Here is a 20,220-nt window from a genome sequence, read left to right on the forward strand (position 1 = left end):
ATGCGACTATGTGGCGTGAATGCTTGAGAACAAGTTAACGTGTTTTTACACATTACAATTCCCTCAGTATTACAGCATCATTACAGAACTTTAGAAATAATTCCTCAGGGTAAATCAGTTTCTACTGGAAAAGCTCTATAAATTCACCAGGTCACCAAAGGGCTTGTGCACTGCTTTCTACTAATGTTAATAGAATTGAGACTACAAACACAGCCAAATAAACACAAATGGCCAAAATATACATCTTCTGCTATGAATATACTGTAAAACTTATCATATTCTTCTTATTATTAAGTTATATAGGTGCCAATCAAATGGACTGGAAAGAGTATTAATGTACCTCAAGATTGAAAAAGACAACACATTCCTTCTATGTACAGTATGAATCTATAACAATAGGTTTATAATACACGGCCAATGTTATATATATATATATATATATATATACACATATACATACACACATATACACATACACATATATACATGTACACACACACACACACACACACACACACACGTGTATGTATATGTACCACCGCATACTGAGACCACCCCCTCAAGACATAACAATTTGGCCCTTGGCAAAGTCGACCATATACATCCGCTTACACATTTATCTTGCTTCCAACACATCAACTTCAAGGACTGACTGTATACTTGCTGATTAATATATCCACCCCCCACCTTGACAGGTGCTGTAACAAGATAATCAAAGATATATATGTGTGTGTACTATATATATATTATATATACTGTAAATACTATCTGTATAGAAAGTTCAAGTTCTGATGTCATCTTGTCATTGTTTTCTAGGATAACTTGTGTAATACAATGATTATTGCCCCCTACCATAAATAATTTCAGAGATTAGAAATCACGAAGGATTTATATGATCTGTAAAAAAAAAAAAGCCTTGTGCATTTGTATGTTAACTGAACTTCCTGGTGACTTAAAATCCATATAATTAACAGTATTCCTTACATTACACAAGTTATCCTAGTGAACCACGAATTACTGTCAATAGAACTCTGCATTATCTCATATATTAAAAAAGGATTTCATTGGCGTTTGTTAGATTAATAGATATTTAGATCAATGTAGTTTCACACATCATACAAAAAATATATCAAATCAATATAATAATTAGGAGTTAAAATATGTAAGTAGTAATCCATTATTTTGCCAATACATGATGTAAATGTTGCTGAAATGTATATGCAGATTATATGAATAATTAGCCACCCACCGCTATAGTGAGGATTCTTATGTACTAAGCAACCCCCAATTGCCAATAATTTATTATAATCATTTATTTTTTCATTCTATTCATGAAATATCCTTCATTTTGAAAATAAATTAGAGTTAATATAATTGACAAATACTATTTAAAAAATAAAAAAATAGGATCTATACATGGATACATGGTTTACCGTATTGTGCATGAATGGGTACCCGCTCATATTAAGAAATTCATGTTCACTCTACAAAGGTTATTTGTTCAATATTTGCAGATTTGATGCTATGATTCAAATACAAACGTAAAAAAAATAAAATGATCACCTGACTAATATCAGTTTTGGACCTCAGCCTAATTCATTTAAAGTACTCTCATATGACCTTGTTCTTGGCATTAAATTGTTCCAAAAAAGCAAGTGGTCGTTACAATCATTACCACAGCCCATGCTAATATCCCAGGCTTAAAACAAAATCTCACATTCCATGAGAAATGCTCTACTCCTCCCAGATCAAGGCAGGTCTGCACACTTCATAAATACATGTATGCTCATTCAGTAAATCGTGTCATCATGATGCGCATCCTTGTACAAACAGACATAATGCCCGCAATTTCTGATTCATGACATTACATGATCTCACACCTTTTTGAATAGCTAATGTACATCTGTGATAATGGTAATAGCCTCATAATGTGTGTAGCAAATAGAAAACTTTCAAAAACCTGGGACTACCCATTACCACCAAGCAGCCTGCATTTTAATGGTTTTATCAGTGGCCTATATTAAAATGTTAGTAATATCTAAATAAATCTACACTAATACCTGTATGTTGTATTCATTTAGAGCTACTGCTTATCTGAACTGTAATAGGAATGTAATTGTCATAGCAACATGTACATGGCTGGAATAATATAACGCAACCAATGTTGTAAGAGTAATGCTTAATAGTAATGTTTTTTTATACTGCCCAATACAGATTTCAATTTGAATGTTAATACGTTATCTTAATACCACTATATGTCATTTCAGGTCACTGACAACATCATGTGAAAAAAGTTGTTTCACAATTGTATATTTTAAATGATTAGCACGTCTACATCTATTAACACTACCGGGCGATGAAGCTGTAAATGGCTTGCACAGACTGGAGAAGAATGGAATGAGCAACACGATCACAAGGAATGAGGTTAATGTGTTGTGAAACCTGCAAATAGATGTATGTTGCTTAGGTAATGTTTATAAGGGTCTAACACTTTATTTTTCTATTATTGTTCAGTAAAATACATGTATAGTACTTTTTCTGCACAGGAATATATATTTATAAGCATATTTGTATTTCTTAGCATGCGTGACAACTGAATAGGTCAGATCAAAACAAAAAGTTACAAATAATTATAATAATTACAAAAAAGTCTGATATTGTAAAAAGATAAAAGCGTACTAATTTGCCAATGTGAAAGACATAGCAATGTCACTGTAGTGTTTGAATTTGTTTGTTTCATTATAATTTGGTTCTGCTTTAAAAGGTTTAAGTTATAGCCATGAAAAAAAACGAATTGCTTGAATGAGTAAATAGGATAATGTAAGTTAGTTCTATGAAACAGAGAGCCCCAATTAATGAGTAGTTTTAGTATGATGTTGTATTACATTTGCTAAGTTAAGATTGTACAATATATTACCTTTGGTTTCCAATGTGACTGGATCTGAGTATTCCCCTGCCACAGCTTTGTTGCATGCTCGTACTCTAAAGTTCATATACTTGGAGTCGAACTTCAAACCTGCAAGAAAATATAACAGTACTAAGTGAATAATGTTCTGGGATTTGACAGAAGCACTCTCTCGGTCTTGTAGTTCTCAAACACTGGGGGGTATATTTACTAAACTGTGGGTTTGATAAAGTAGAGATGTTGCCTATAGCAACCAATCAGATTATAGCTGTCATTTGTAGAATGCACTAAATAAATGAAAGCTAGAATATGATTGGTTGCTATAGGCAACATCTCCACTTTTTCAAACCCACAGTTTAGTAAATCTAGCCCTGAGAGTCACCACATACATAACTGCACACTGTGACATTATAAGAATAAATTCAGTATCACAAGATTAATTATCTTGCCTATTATTGTTCAAGGATGCCATGTACATATATATATATGTGTGTTGTGTCAAACAACACCTAATAGTTGTGTGTGCGTGTGTGTATATATATATATATATATATATACATACATATACACACACACACACACACACACACACACACACACGTTAACCCGTGCATGATACTCATGCATTCTAGTCAAATCAAGCTACTTAAGGTATTAAAAAGGTTTGCATTTGGGCCATAGCCCAGGCCTCAACCACCAACCACTCCCCACTGTCACCCCCGGCAACCACCAACCACTCCCAACTGTCACTTCTCCTTCAAGAAATATATATATTTTTTTAAAATCTTTTAACAATTAACAAATTAAATTAACAAATTAAAAACATCTTAGTATACCAAATTTCAGCCCTTTCTGAATTTTTTCCCCCACACACACTAAGAATTTAGTAGGTCAGTGTATAACTCCGCCCAGCAGGTGGCGCTGCAGCTTGGTTTTATTTTTTCCACACACACACACAGACAGACTAACACACGCCACTAGCCATTTATATTATAGATATATATACACACACACACACACACACACACACACGTTGACTATTGTCACTCCTTTTGGATTTAACAATCACCTTATTCTGAGTTGCTTCTTACAGATAGATGACTCTACATTTCCTCTCTTTGAAATATGTATGCTTTTTTGCTGTTATGTATACTGTTATTATTTAATTTCTTTTGTTATTTATTTTCAGGTCTATATAACTTTGCTTTTTCTATTATCTTGGCAGAAGCATGATACTGTAGTCTTCAGTTGCCGACATTCCCTGTGTCAGATCATATGATCAAATTACATTCGGACAAGAAGATTCTTGTATAATTATGTTTCTCAGTATACACTTTGTTGAGAAAGGTCTCCGTCTAAAATATCTGTTTCTAGTGTATTATGTACTTTACATGTGCCAGAAGTGTTTGTTGTTCTATTGTATAGAACTGGGAAATCAGCTCACTCCTGTTCCAAGCCATCAGTAAAACATATTATTTCTCTTGGAATATGATATTTCTATTTTAAGTTGCATCTTTTGATTACTTATTTGCTAGCGCAATGTGCAAAAACTTTCTGTTATCAATAGCGACCAGATAGACATTTTTCTTTCATTTTCTAAACTGTACTAGCAATGACAGAGTCTGATGGGTTGATCTGGGTTATAGAACATGTAGTAACACTGCCTCATTTATTAAATAAACCCTGTTTGTTTTGTAAAAGTCTGCCATGCAATGTTACTGAGGTAGGACAGAGGGCAATGGATCAATTTTGTAGCTACAGAGAAGGTCTATAACTTGGAGAAGGCAGGGTCATATTCAAGTGCTATTGTTACTGCACATTCCACAGAACATAGTCACTGTATAGGGTTTCTCTGGACCAACCAAAAGCTATTATTGCATATTAGTAACCTTTGTACCTTTGGATAAATTGCCCTCTGTCCAACGTGACTTATATTCAGTACGTAGCTGTTGACCTCAAAGAATAATTACGTTACAATGTTGACCCCAAAGACTAAATATGTTACACTTACCAGTGAGTGTGTATTCTGTTCCTTTTATTTGATCAACCACTTCCCAGCACCTCTCATCCTTAAGTCTTGGAAGTCCGTCGTAATTTGTTTTCCTATGCTCCAGAACATAATGGTCGATTTTGTTATCATCTTCAGGCATTCGCCAAGCCACTGTCACACAATTATCAGCCACTATACAGTCTGCTGGGTCAATCTCTGGTGCTTTGGGCACTGAAGGAATAAACAAATAAAATAGATATAAAGATCCCACTATGCAAAATGTTCTATTCTATTGTATTTCCTTAGTATATTAGAATGTAAATCATTTTTACCTAAAGACCATGCCTTCTTATACTTCATCATAAATCAGTGCATTACATTTCTTTGTAGCCAATCATAGCCAAACTGTTTTAAACTAAAAGGTTCCTCTCTGTTAATGAATTACATCCAAAATTTAAAATATGGTATTAGGTGAAGTTTACTAAATTAAGATTAAATCTGGTGTTTTACTCTCCAGTTACGTGGTGTTCACACAATTCCCTATTTTACTAAAGCCCACAATGTTCTCCAAACTGCTCTCCTATATACTATTATTGCACTCATGTTTCAAATAGGCAAAGCAGAAGCTGTTCCCGGTACCTGGAGAAAGCATCACTCGGAAGTACACAGGGGAAGTTTATTGACTACAGCTCTGTGTAAATTAATCTGGAGAGTAGTAGTAGAGCAAATGAAAGTAGAGTGGGGACCTTTGGAGGCTCCAACGACTTGGTGGAGCTGGTAAATGATGCACTAATAATTAGATACCAGATTTAATATTAAGATACCGGTAGTAATAATAATAGGTCATTAATTTCGAATGGAGTTCTTCTTTAAGGAATATGCTGAGCTGTGATGGTAAGTCTAGTGCCTTCCAACTTTCATCAAGAACAGAGAAGGACAAAGAGACATAGCCAATATAATGTTGCAGCACTATCATAGACAATCCTGCAGAACATGAACTGTGAGATCATCAAAACAACAACATAATCAATTATTTAGGTTGCTGGTAGTCAAGTGTGCTTTAATCAATGTTTGGAAAATATCTATGCCGGCAAATGTCAGCACAATCAACTTCACAAAATTCAAAATATAAAGGCTTCAAACTCACTGGGTTACTTTGTTATAGATCTATAGGATAACCAACTAGCCGATGACACACCTTAGCAATATGTATCCAAGGCAGTGCACAGTTATCTTTTCACAGATAGACAAGTGACTTTTAAAACAACTTGGGATAGCTTAAGCTAGGTACACACTACAAGAAATTTCTAATGATTAGCGATTTACCAAGGACAGACAAAAAAAAATGTCCCGATCAGCATGCCGATTCATGTGTACGCACTATACACAATTTACCAACAGGGGGTAAATGTATGTACCTCCGGATTCTTCAACTCCGGCGAGTTCAGCGTCTTCAGCGCTTAAATTTAAAGCGGCGCTGCATTGTAAAGGTCGGCGCAGAATGTGCGGAGATGAAGGACGGCGCAGAGTGTGCGGAGATGAAGGACGGCGCAGAGTGTGCGGAGATGAAGGACGGCGCAGAGTGTGCGGAGATGAAGGACGGCGCAGAGTGTGTGGATATGAAGGTGGGCACAGTTGAGTTAGCTGTAAATTATTCTTTGACAATGCCACTTTCTTTACCAGTGAGCCATTTAGAGCAGGTGCATTTACAACCCATTACTCAAATATTTTGTGATACATTTAGCCTGCTGTTGTTAAATACAAATGTGTCCTAACACTAGGGTCGAGCAGTGCAGAAGAACACTTGCCCGATGGACTTTTGAATATTTTGGGCTGGCATCCGGTCAGCCTAGTTGATGAGGTCACGAGCCGCCTACACATGTCCTATGCAGTCACATGATTCACTGACACAGCATTTATCCTACAGAAATCTTGTAGCCTACGGAAGTTCTGTATGATTAATATTGTGACCGATACAGATGCATAGGACGTGACATCTCTATCTGGCTGGCTGGATGCCTACCCAGTGTGCCTAAAGTACACAAAAAATTCACTGAGAGTCAGTGGGAATCTCCCATAAGTACTTGTAAATTTTATGGATGCTAATGTAGCTCATCAGCACCAACCCGCTTCTTCCACTTGAACCACTGCTTTCAAATCTTCTGCTTGAGCAAATCTTGACTTGAGCCAGACATTGTTATAAATCAATAAAAGCACAGTGATTCTAAACCAGTGTGTTAGATGGGGGGGCTGGCTGGCAAATTTTGTCCCGGGGCAATCACACAACACTGGCTCATGAACATTCTCCACCCTCATTATTTAATATCTCAATAGCAAAGAAGATTTTAATCAGTTTCCTATAAACTCTAATTAAAGTTATGCTGTGAGTATAAGAGTTTATAATTTAGTATCTTCTTTCTATTTGAGATATTAAACATTGACAATATTGAAGAAATATTATGCTGCTCTAATGAAGCTGCTATTAGTTATATTAGTTTTATTATATTTATCCTTTAAGCCCTTAGAGACTAAGAGGTATGAGGCTTTTTAGACTTTAACAGACAATAATGAAGTGGTTTGCCCATATAACATTGCACGCTTGTACCATCTCTTTGGAACGAACACAAGGAACAGGAACAACACACTGCTTATTTTTCCTTCTACTTTAATCTATAACTGTGACTCAGAAAGGAATAGTATAGCAGCATAAAACGTGTTATTATATATAAGGATACCTTAAACTCCACAACACTGATAATAACTCTGTGCATCACAAATTGCTGTCCTGAGGCTTCCAATTAGTACTCATTGACCTGGGAGGACTTATATGGGAAAATCTTTGAAACTTGCACTGTAGGATGGAGAGCAGCTGTCTAGAAACTAGAAACCACTGTATATACTGTCTGATTAAAAGCTGTTACAGCAGACATATGCATATATATATATATATCACTGATTTCTGTTACGAACAAAATAAATTGTATCTCACAGCTACAGTAGCTAGCTAGTATGTCTAACTGGGCTATTTTTTGTTTAATAGTACCATTAATTTAACAAAGAATGGAATCACTCTTTGACCACAGCACAGAATACTATAGGAAAGAAACTCTACACAGATATGCAAATAGAATACTGTTGTAAATAATTAACAAGATTCACATTACTTTCTCCTATCTCAAGTACTGCAGATTGAAATCTTGAAATGTCAAATTGTGTTGTTTAATTTTACTGTTTAAACAAACTTTAGAAGCATATATTTGATAACTATACTGTGTGCAAAACATTTTTTCACAAAAAAAAGTTTAAATTTGACAGTTTTATTGTTGGAGCTACAGCATGTCGAAATTTCTTTTCTCACTCAACCTCATTAGCAATCTACTTTTAACTTTTCTACATACATTTGGCACTTTGTGTTATAACTTGTTAGCTTACAGTGTTATTTAAGTGACCATAGTCCCACTATATAACTGAATGAAGCAAAAGATTCTAAATTCCAAATTTATAAAACAGACAGAACACTTTAATTTTATTTTTGTAAAATTGCTAACAAATAATGTTGACATTATTTAAAAGCATAAAACATAAAAGAAATATATATAATGTTGCTTTAAAAAAAATTGGTAAGTATTCAGTTTGGTGTCAATAATTGTCCTTCAAAGTTTAACAGGCTTTACTAAGGATATCATAAGGTTTTTTTAAACATCCAGGTTCTATGGGGTGAGGGGTAAAAAAAAACAAAAACAAAACAGCTGTGCCCCTCTTATTAAAGGCTACATCCATGTGCTGACAAGACTGGTCCTGGTTCACACTATGACAGGCCCAGTCTGTTGATGGTTTAGCAGTGGAACCCTCCTCCACCCATTGATCATTGTCCCCCCATTTTGGCCAGTCTGTCTAGCGCTTGTTATGGATTATAGGATGGGGACAAGGGACCCGGGTGCTCCCTTTTCCTATTCTTCTAAATGGGGTTTAAAATGTACTGCTTCAATAAAAGATCTGGTGGGAGGAATAAAGTTCTGAATGTAAAATAAAATAAAAAAATAATTGATACTGAACATTTTTGAAAGCACACTTGACGCACTAAAATGTGTTTTCTTAAAGCGCCATGGTGCGTTACATGAATGGCAGCATGAAGTGCCACGTGTTCCTTTAACATTTGAAACATCTGTAAGTATAAGGACTAACCACCATGTAGCTATTGTACATGCCTAGACCATTTCATTATGAGCACACACTTTAACCACTGAAGCTGTAACCTGTGTGAAATCTATGATGTGGATCACTGTTCATACTACTTTCTTCTTACAATATGCAATGACTGGCTTTTACATTTCTAAGCTGAATACCCCACATTTACATATGATGAAACCACTAGCATTCACTATGTGATACAGTATATGCAGATGTGCTACATAGAAAGCACTACATGCAAGTGGAACAAGGCTAAGGTAGCGATTAGGGACTGGAAATTGTAATTGTAACAAGGGTAAAACATATAAATCAATTAGCACAGCTATTGTTGTTCCAAAGGAATATAGGTGGGCAACCAACTCAATGTTACATTTCATGCATTCAACATGGCAACATAGTGTTTTTGTTTCATATATTATTATTATCAAGTACATTTATATTGGAAACAAAAAGTAATAATGATGGTACACGCATATGTTAGTTAGTGAAACTAAAGGAATCATCTACACTGTTACACAACACCTTACCTGGTAAGAATTTTAAGGTTTGGATCGTTTGCCTTTCCTGGGAGAAATCCACCATTAAATGTGTCATGTTGTCACTGACCTTTGGTTTCAGTGAGAGACGGAAAGCAGCAGCCATTGTAACCCTAGAAAATAAATGTAGCAATATGAGCAGAAAGAAACAAGCATGACATTTGTTTAGTCTTTGCCAATTGTTATCTGCTGCTGCATCACACAAGCTCTTGTATATGCACATTCTGGGGCTGATGCTGAATTCGACACATGATGCGCGTAATTTCCGTTCAAAAAAGCCAATCGTAAAAATAGTGTATTTACGTCCATGTGCAGCTCTGTACCTGCAGCATATACATCAGATTTACATCAGGCATACATACACCCATCTACACATACACACAACAAGATCATAAGCACAAGAAAAGTTTAACATTTGTTTTGATTGCAAAAAACACATTTTCTATTAGGCTTGATATAATACAGCAAATATAATACTGCTGGCATATGAATGAAAGCAGCAAAAAAATAAAATAAAATTTAAATGCGACCACAAAATCCTATAATATATGCATGATCAAAGAAGAAACCACCTATTAGCTTCAGAGGTGAGTTTGCAATCAGCCTATCAGAAGAGTCTAGTGCTAGAGCTAGTGACTGCCATCATCATCAGTGTGTATTTGCACCTGCCTCCCAGCAGGTGCGGAGGATACAGCTTCTGACAGGCATACATGCATGTCCTTGCTGGTCTGCCTTAGCCGCGTTTGTGCGAACACATCCTTACTGTACTCGGCCTACATTAGACCACACCTTCCCTCCCCGATCATGGATCTCCAGTCCCAAGACGGCACAAGTGTTAGATGCACACCAGACTGCATGTGCGCATATGCGCACACTCTATTTGTGGGCATCCTCCTTGCAAATTTTCATAATCTACACTACGCAAACGGGCGAATGTCCAATGCAGTATCAGACCCTCTATCTTTAACCTTACCATTTGTATCATTTTGCCATTAGTCAGTTGCAAACTGGGTGGGGGAAAATCAGGTAATTTGTTATCTTTGTATGATCAAATTAGTGATAAAGCATTTACAAACTATTTCACAACACTGTTGCGCTGAGGATTGACATCACACGAAAAACAAGGCTGTTTTAGAATCTACTCAACTACCATCTCTATTCATCTGCTGGTCCCATTCTGCTCAACTGCCAATGCTGTTGCCATCTCTGCTGGACCCACTGAGCCCAACTATCAGCATTCTGGACCATGTGTCAAAGCTGCAGAGACTGCCTACTCTATTAATCCTAGCCAGGAAGTGGCAAAGTAATCTCCACCTCCTCCATTGCCTGCACAATTTGTACCAATTATTCCTCCCTACTCTCTCATAACCTACCTACCTTCTTCTCTTACTTTACTCAATTTACCCACACTTCTCTTCAAACTTCTCTTCTCCCTCCATTATTATTATCTTTCCTTAACTACTTTTCTCCTTGCTAGTCTGCACTCATGAACAGTTTCATTTCCTGCACCAACAACACTCGCTGGCCTACATAAGAAGAAACAAACCTCACATCCACAAATCATCCTTGTGACCTGCTCCTCTTCATGGCTGCTGGCGACATCACACCCAACCCTGGGCCCTGTACAATCCCCACTACCTGCCTACGCCCCAAAACTTTCCATCAACCTCGTACATTCAATCTCTCCAACCTTATCTACATATCTCCACTACCCTCCCCTTTTCCTGTGCACGCTGCAATGGCTTAGAGTAGAGGTTGGGACAGCTGTGAGGGTGTATTAGTGTCAATAGTATCATCAGGGATAAGGTAAGCTTTAAAGAAAGAGATATGCTTTCAGGGAATATCTAAAGATTTGAAGGCTGTGGGAATGCCTGATTGGGCGTGGTAGGAAATTCCATAAGTGGGGGAGCAGCACAGGAAAAGTCTAGTAGGCACAAGTGAGAGGTGGTTACCAGAGACCCCATAGTTCCAATCTTTCACATTTGAATATACCCCTACACATACACACTGACTCACACACCATCACACATTTGTCATACACACTGCCTCTCTTTGTGTTAGGACTCTGTCCTTCATTCTGAATTAGGTCTGCAGTACTTTTGTGCTAACAGAGATGCTGCGTTTGTACCTAGACAATTTTCTCTTTGCCTGCAAGAGGTTTAGCCCTCATCACCTTAGCTGGATCATGTTAACCTGTGTATGGCAGTTATTAGACTGCCTTTGCCTACAGACTGGTGCCAGTTTGTTTGTCTTGCTGCTGCTGGCCTCTGTGAAACTCCTCTTTGGATCCTGACTGCTCCCTGTTATTTGACCCCTGCTTTGTTCCTATGTTTTGCACCTCATCTTGTGACCCAGATCCTGGCATTGTTTGACCTTGCTCCTGCTTACTCCTTGGTATATTCGGCTTATGATCCCTGGCTTGCATGACCCTGCTTTTATCCGATTCTCCGGTGGATCATCTAGTGCCTCGTGCCTCCTGGCTAACCTGTGCATCGGTCTCCCTGCTAACCTGAATCTGCACTTCACCATTTGTGCCATCTGTCAAACCTGGTATCTTGCTTCATCTGCTATACCTGGTCATTCTGATATCTGTTATACATGGACACCAGCCTTTCCTGCTCTAGCTTCCCAGGAAAACCTGCTTATCCTGAAAAATCTTTGTTATTTATTCCACTGAAATATGCAATTGCTAGCTATATAACCATTGACTGCACCTAGTTATATCTGTGTGATTCTTGTTCAATAATAAAGATATTCTATTTTCATTACCACAACTCTCAGTTGTATTCATACTGGGAATCCCTAACACTTTCTTACACACATACATAAACACACACAAAAAACACTCAAACTCCCACACACTTACATCTTGTGATGTCACTAAGCCAATTGAGCACAGCATAGGTTGATAATGAGTTCCTGTCTGAGCAGGAAACTCCTCAGTATTACAGAATGGCACATGCCACTTCCCATCTTCCTCAGCTTCAGTGCACTGCACCGATAGTAGTTTGTGGGGGCTCTGGGGCAATCACTCTGGCTGCCCCACCCATAATTCTGTGCGAACATACAGACCTATTAATATGCCTTTAAAAACAACATATCGGTGGACAAACTTCTCAAAATATACTCATATTTCCAAAATATTTCCTAGTCGGTCAATACTTGTCCTCAGTTGAAAACAAAAATTTTCATTAAGCCAACATACTTTTGTAAGATGCAACAAAATAAAGACATTTGTGAGGAAAAACAGATATATGTCAAAACGAAAATTGAAGAGGATATTGGTACTGTACCTATCCTTGATCTGTCTGGCAGCCTTGGTGCAAGAAGAAGAGAGAAAGCAAAGTTAGTGTCTCCATGCAAGTATAAAGAGTGACAAACTCCATGCAGGACTAGGGTATAATAAACACCTCCACACACGTTCCTTACAGCACACATAAATAATTATAATATAAGCCAGGTCTTCAGAAAGACAAGAAATGTGCTGGTGTTAAACAAGTTAAACAAGTTGTTAGCATTGTAGTTAATTATCAGGCAACAACAGAGAAGAAATCAAGTATCCATAGTCTAATATTTATGTCTAAAGACATTAAAATTAGACTTTTGCTTAAAAAATAGCATTGCAGAGTCCACTTTAAAGTGTGTATTCATGATCTATTAGCATAAGAAAGGATTATTGTCTGACTTTCAGCGATGTATTGTTTACACACTGTTAATAGCTTATCTATATTATGAAGGGATAACTTCGCAATCAGCACGTTATGGAACAGTGTATTGTGAGCAGTTCTTCTTACTTGTCCCTGGCTTTTGTGATGTGATTCGTGATGTCACCACTACGCTCCACTGCTTCCCAATGCCACTTACTGATCTATTCACTCTCCACTCTCTGTTGTCCTACTGCTGCATAATAACAACCAGTCACATTTAAAGACTTAGAACACCAAAATATAACTTCCTTCTATATGGAATCCCATTTGTCTATTCCCAGTTTGTTTTTTTCCAAAAATTTTTTAGTGATATTTAATTTTTTTTATTGACAATACTAATTAACCAATGTGACAAGGGCCATATTGTAAGTTCTTCTTAAATCCATGCATACTGTTGTGGGAATATGAAGTGCTTAAGAACATTGTGGGAGAAGGTTAATGCTTGTTGCTTTGAGACATATACCGTTTATGTGTTAGCCATATTTAGCACAGAGACCAGGGGGTAAATGTATCAAGCTGCAATTTTTTTTTTTGCATAGATTGCAAATTGCTCAAGATCACTGGCGATTTTATGTGTAAAGTAGCCACGTGTATTAACCTGCAATTTTAACATTCAAAAATCCAATATCCGGCAATGTGTGTAAATTTTAAAACATCTATCTTGCAGATGGTTTAGTCAAACTCGCCGGAGATTCAACAGAAACTCGCCCGAGACTCAACCGAAAAAAAAAACATGTTGGCCATTCTTAACATAACAGGAGGCACAATACAAGTCTTAATTATGAGGGTAATCATGATTTTTTTTTTTAGAGGGGGAAAAAATTATAACTAATTATCTTATGGGGGGCAAATTATTTTATGACTATATTAGTGGGCTAAATTTCATTAATGATTATTATGTAACGGACATTCTTTTATTTTATTATAGTATATAGTGGCATATTATTTCATTACCAGCGAGGCAATCATTTTTTTTCTGATGTAGCAACACTTAAGCAATATTTCCAGATGTAAAACCATGTCACTTTTTGAATATAACTTCTTTATTTAAAGGACAACAAAATTGATGTGTGAACTATAGGTGTATTGTGTTTTGAGAGATGTCATTTATGTAGTATGGTCACTAACACATTTGATGGGGCTCGGTTTAAGGACTTGGGTCAGTGATGTGACTGTAGCGATAGATACAAGTGTAGACATAGCAGACTTTTTTTTTGCTATTCTTTAAATATAATTTTAGAAACTGAAGTACAAAAAGCAAGTTTCTCTGGTTACGGTTTAATAAATCTGCTCTTGTGCCATATTTGATCTTAAAAAAAAAAATAGCAGCTATTGCTATGTAGCATAAAATAAGTTCAAACTGCATACAGACTTCAAACATGTAAATGTTGTGCACAAAAGTAAAGCTTAGTTTGTAGTGTTCATTAAATATTGGGCAGTAGCACCTATTTGTCAGTTTAGATTTGTAATGAAATACTGTAGAGTGTAGCAAAAATCAGAGGACAGTAATTATGTGAATAGTGATAAATAAGCAGGCTGGTTGTGTAGCTGTCTAGCGGACAACATATAAGCTACACTCTGACAGAGACTGTTCCTTTGAGTAGCACCTTCTATGTGTAGAGAGTGTGGTAAGAGAAGTGTCTTTAAGGTTTCTCTTCAAAGTCACATTTCTGTACCTTGGTGAACTCCTCAGGCTCCTTTATGTCCATACTCCGTGAAGCAAATTCTAATAGCTCCTCTGAGCTCTCCAGGGCATTTGTACACTGGGACAGCTGATTCTAGGATAAAATGGAGATAAGAACGGCAATGTTAAGTGTGAGCTTTGAGCAACATTATGTGATTGAATAGACACGTGACAAAATAATAACACATGATATCTGCTGTGGCACTTATTCAGCATGCCCACAGCTCAGACAAGTGCTGTTATGATTTCTATCTCTAGCATCTTCATAATACAAAAATATATACTGATGTCAATACTGATTTTTGTTTAGTTCTGTGCACTAGTAACTATTTTATTGATTGTAAAATGCCAAACAAGGTAGGTTGCAGTCACAGTACATCTCCATGGATATTTAAATCTAAAATGTCTATACAATCCAGTTCCAAAAGAGCTGCTGTATGCGATTTGGAAAGTATCGAAACATGCAGCGTGTTCTCACCTGTAGCTCTTGGGTTTTGTGAGCCTGCTCTTGCTTTATACTGTTAGTCATTCTCTCTTTCATCTCATCCAGCACAGAGTAAAGACTGTCAAACTCTTCATCCAACTCTGACAGCACTTTGGTGGAGTTTGCCTTTACAAGAAAAGCAAGAAAAACTTGCATTATGATTATTTAATTGTAGCTCTATGACAATAAAACTGGACAAGATTAGAGAGCCTAACCCTAAAAAAAAAAAATTTTGCTAGAAGGAAAAACATTTTTTGACATTTTTCAAAACGCCAAGTAGAGCAGAGAAGTAGTCAAAGATGCAACGACTGTAACTCAAAATGCATAACAGGACAGACATCAGAGGAGGCAGGAAAATGCAAGACACAAAATTAAAACTAAAGGGAACAGAAAGGAAGACAATAGGAAATTGGAAAAATGAAGCAAGGATTAAATTTAAATAAAAGCTGCAGCACCAAAACGATAGGGGAAAAAAGTAAGGATACCAGAAACGGAAGGACAAGGCAACAATTAAGGACTCTGTATGTATTGTCACAAAAGTAAGCTTTCAAAGTTATTTTTGATATGTTTTAGTATAAGCTTATCTATAACATAAATATGCAAATTGCTCATTCAGGGTTAGTACATGAGAAGCGCAAAGAGGTCATTTGCCCAGAGCCCCGACCATAATTGTTGTCTTTTACTCACTAAAGCCCATTCTGCTCTCTCATTCCTAAGAGAAACATCATGAGCTGCCACAGTAACAACTAGTAAAAAACACCCAGCTCTCTGATTACTTAATAGTGCTAGACAGCTAATTGTACAGTGTACTTCAACAGCCCATTAGCGATCCTTGTACAAGCAAGATGTTATTAGCCAATTAGAGCACCGCAAAAGGTCTATAATTATTAATGACAGCTCACAACGCTTTCCCTAAAAATGAATGCAACACATACTGTGTGTGTGTGTTTGTAGACTTTAAAAGAATCAGGATAGGACCCTATACTGGTCACCAGAATGGGAGTCTGCTATATATACTGGTATTCAAAGCAGGGCTCTGCTGTGTATATTGGTTTCCACTATGTATGCCAGAATCAGGCTTTACTGTTTATAATGGTCATCAGAATGGGGCTCTTCTGTGTATGGAGAGATTCCACAGTGTATACTAGCCATCAGAATTGGATCTGCAATGTATAATGGTTGCCATACTGGAGCTCTGCTGTTTATGCTGGTCCCCAGATATGGGACCCTAATTTGTAGAGACATTTTTTCTATAGAATAGGACTCTTCTCTATATAGACTGGAGCACTGATATGTATACTGTTCACCAAAATAGGGTTCTGCTGTGTATGGAATGGTACTTGCCATACTGAGTTTCTGGTATCCATATATAACAGACTTTCTGGTTATTTTTATGGGTTGTGCTGTGTAGACTGGTTACCAGAATGGCACAGCACTAATGTACATGGAATGGGACCCTGCTGTGTGTACTGTATTAGTAACCAGAATGGGATTCCGCTATGCATACTAGTCATCAGAATGTGGCTCTTCTGTATACACCAGACACCACAATGGGCTCTGCTAAACAAAATGAAGGGGCATAGGGCAGCCTTATAAATTACTATGTATATGACAGTATTCAAAGTAGAAGTTAGTTGCCTGTGTCAAGCATGCATCAAGCAGCATATTTTTTGTGGCTGTGTTGTAATGGATTTTAAGACTGAACAACTTCAACATCCATTATTTAATTCAGCCTAGATTATAACTATTGGAAATAACTATAACAGACTATTGTTTTGGCTACAATTTTTTTCACAAATACTATTCTTAACTGAAGCCTTGTAGATAAATATCTTTATTATTATTATTAATTATTATTAATATTTATTTATAAGGCGCCACAAGGCATCCGCAGCGCCGTACAGAGACAAACAAAATCACAATACAATGGGAGACAGCACAGTACAGTAAACACAGCAACTCAGTATGCTCAATGCACAGCTAGAGAGGGCGGGGAAGGGGGAGGGAGGATCCGCAAACGACGGGGCCCAAGAAGGAGGGCGCGGAAGACAGGGAGACCCCCAGGGGGGAGGAGGGAGCGAGAGTGGATGTGGGGTGAAGGACCCTCGAGGAGGAGGGCTAAGTAGCTGGAGAGCAGAGTTAGAAGTGGTGGAAACAGGAGGAGAGATGGCCCTGCTCAGAGGAGCGTACAATCTAAGGGGAGGGGTGGACAGACAGAGAGACGCAGGGGAGAGAGGGAGAGTAGGGGGACAGAGGCAGAAGATAAGGTAGGAAGTTAAGTGGGAGACAGAAAGGCTTTAAGAAAAGGTGGGTTTTTAGGGCCCGTTTGAAGCTGGACAGATTAGGGGAAGTTCTGATGGAGGGAGGGAGCTTGTTCCAGTGGAGGGGGGCAGCGCGGGCGAAGTTTTGGATACGCGCGTGGGAGGAGGTTATAAGGGGGGAAGAGAGGCGACGGTCAGAGGCAGAACGGAGAGGGCGGGATGGAGCATGAATAGAGAGGAGGGTGGAGATGTAGGGCGCAGTGGAGTTGGCGAGGGCCTTGTAGGTGAGTGTGAGGAGCTTAAAAGGGATTCTGAAGGAGAATGGGAGCCAGTGAAGGGCTAGGTAGAGGGGGGAGACAAAAGAGGAGCGGCGAGAGAGGAAAATAAGCCTAGCTGCAGCGTTAAGGACGGATCGAAGGGGGTCGAGATGAGAGTGGGGGAGGCCAGTGAGGAGGAGGTTGCAGTAGTCCAGGCGGGAGATGATCAGAGAGTGGATAAGGCATTTGGTGGCATCTTGGGAGAGGAAGGGCCGGATGCGAGCGATGTTGCGCAGCTGGAAGCGGCAGGATTTAGCAAGAGAGAGGATGTGGGGGCCAAAGGAGAGAGAGGAGTCGAGGATGACACCAAGGCAACGAAGTTGGGGGACAGGGGAGATAGAGGTGTTGTCGACAGTGATGGAGAGGTCAGAAGGGGATGGGGTATGAGAGGGAGGAAAAACTATGAGCTCAGTTTTGGCAAGGTTAAGTTTGAGGAATCGAGAGGACATCCAGGAGAAGATGGCAGAGAGGCAGGCGGACACCCTAGAGAGGAGGGAGGGAGAGAGATCAGGAGAGGAGAGGTATAGTTGAGTGTCGTCAGCGTAAAGGTGGTAGCTGAAGCCGAAGGAGCTGATGAGTTCACCCAGGGAGGAGGTGTATAGAGAGAAGAGTAAGGGTCCCAGAACAGAGCCCTGAGGGACCCCGACTGGAAGGGTGGATGGGGGGGGAGAGAGACCCAGAGGTGGTGACAGAGAAGGAACGGTGAGTAAGGTAAGAGGTGAACCAGGACAGGACTCGGCCGGAGAGGCCGAAAGACTGGAGGGTGTGAAGGAGGAGGGGGTGGTCAACGGTATCAAAGGCTGCAGAGAGGTCAAGGAGGATGAGAAGGGAGAAGTGGCCCCTGGCTTTTGCAGAGAGGAGGTCATTGGTGACTTTAGCCAGGGCAGTTTCAGTGGAGTGGAGGGGGCGGAAACCAGACTGGAGAGGATCAAGGAGGGAGTATTCAGAAAGGTAGGAGGTGAGACGGCTGCAGACGAGCCTCTCGAGAATTTTGGAGGCAAAAGGGAGAAGAGATATGGGGCGATAGTTCGAGAGAGAAGTGGGGTCGAGATTAGGTTTCTTAAGAATGGGGGATACTAGAGCATGTTTGAAGGAGGAGGGGAAGATGCCAGTGGAGAGGGAGAGATTAAAGAGGTGAGCGAGGTGGGAGCAAGGGAGCGAAGAAGGTGGGAGGGGATGGGATCCAGGGGGCAGGTAGTGGGGGAGGGGGGGGGGGAGGATAAAATGAGAGAGTGGACTTCCTCGCCGGTGGTGGGACGGAAGGAGTGGAGGGGAAGGTGGTTGGGGGGGGGAGGACAGAAGAGTGGGAGGGGTGGAAGAGAGAGTGGAGGAGGAGATTTCAAGTCGGATGGCCTCGATTTTGGAGGAGAAGATGGAGGCGAAATCAGAGGCAGTCAGGGAGAAGGGGGTGGGGGGAGGGGAGGGGGCCAAGAGAGTGCTGAAGGTGGCAAAGAGGCGGCGGGGGTTAGAGGACTGGGAAAAGATGAGGGATTTAAAGAAAGATTGTTTAGCGAGTGAGAGGGCAGAGCTGTAGGATGAAAGGATGAATTTAAAGTGGAGGAAGTCAGCCAGGGAGCGGGATTTTCTCCAGTGACGTTCGGCAGAATGGGAGCATTTTTGGAGGAAGCGGGTAAATTTGGAGTGCCAGGGTTGGGGTTTGGAGCAGCGGGGGTGGACGGAGTGGGCAGGGGCGACCGCGTCCAGAGCGGAGGTGAGGGTGTGATTGTAGAGGGAGACCGCCTGGTTGGGGCAGGCCTGGGAGGAAAGGGGAGAAAGGAGGGTATCGAGAGAGGAGGACAGAGAGGCAGGGTCAAGAGCATCGAGGTTGCGTATGGACAGAGTAGGTTTGGGCAGGGGGGGAGGAGCAGGAGAAGAGGAGAGAGAGAAGGAGAGAAGATGGTGGTCGGATAGAGGAAAGGGAGAGATGGAGAAGTCGGAGAGATTACATAGGTAGGAGAAGACAAGATCAAGGGAGTGACCAAGGCAGTGGGTAGAGGAGGAGGTCCATTGGGTGAGACCAAGGGAGGAAGAGAGGGTGAGCAGTTTGCTGGAAGCAGGGTAGGTGGGGTTGTCGATGGGGATATTAAAGTCACCGAGAATGATCGAGGGGAGATCGGAGGAGAGGTAGTGAGGAAGCCAGCTAGC

At 39.5% G+C, this 20,220-nt stretch overlaps 1 protein-coding gene across 5 annotated transcripts in view; it reads right to left on the reverse strand.

The window, feature by feature from the left end:
- The window catches only part of FSD1L (fibronectin type III and SPRY domain containing 1 like), a 76,545-nt gene that overhangs the window by 13,261 nt on the left and 43,064 nt on the right, over positions 1 to 20,220 (reverse strand). For all 5 annotated transcript variants that reach the window (XM_075210421.1, XM_075210402.1, XM_075210438.1 and 2 more), the window contains 6 exons: positions 15,492 to 15,623; positions 15,006 to 15,107; positions 12,916 to 12,938; positions 9,614 to 9,735; positions 4,917 to 5,126; positions 2,918 to 3,016 (listed from right to left, as the gene is read on the reverse strand). In XM_075210421.1, coding sequence (XP_075066522.1) covers positions 2,918 to 3,016; positions 4,917 to 5,126; positions 9,614 to 9,735; positions 12,916 to 12,938; positions 15,006 to 15,107; positions 15,492 to 15,623 — 688 coding nt within the window. The remainder of the gene's footprint in view (positions 1 to 2,917; positions 3,017 to 4,916; positions 5,127 to 9,613; positions 9,736 to 12,915; positions 12,939 to 15,005; positions 15,108 to 15,491; positions 15,624 to 20,220) is intronic.

Source organism: Mixophyes fleayi, chromosome 1 (assembly GCF_038048845.1).
Source record: "Mixophyes fleayi isolate aMixFle1 chromosome 1, aMixFle1.hap1, whole genome shotgun sequence".
NCBI lineage: Eukaryota > Metazoa > Chordata > Amphibia > Anura > Limnodynastidae > Mixophyes > Mixophyes fleayi.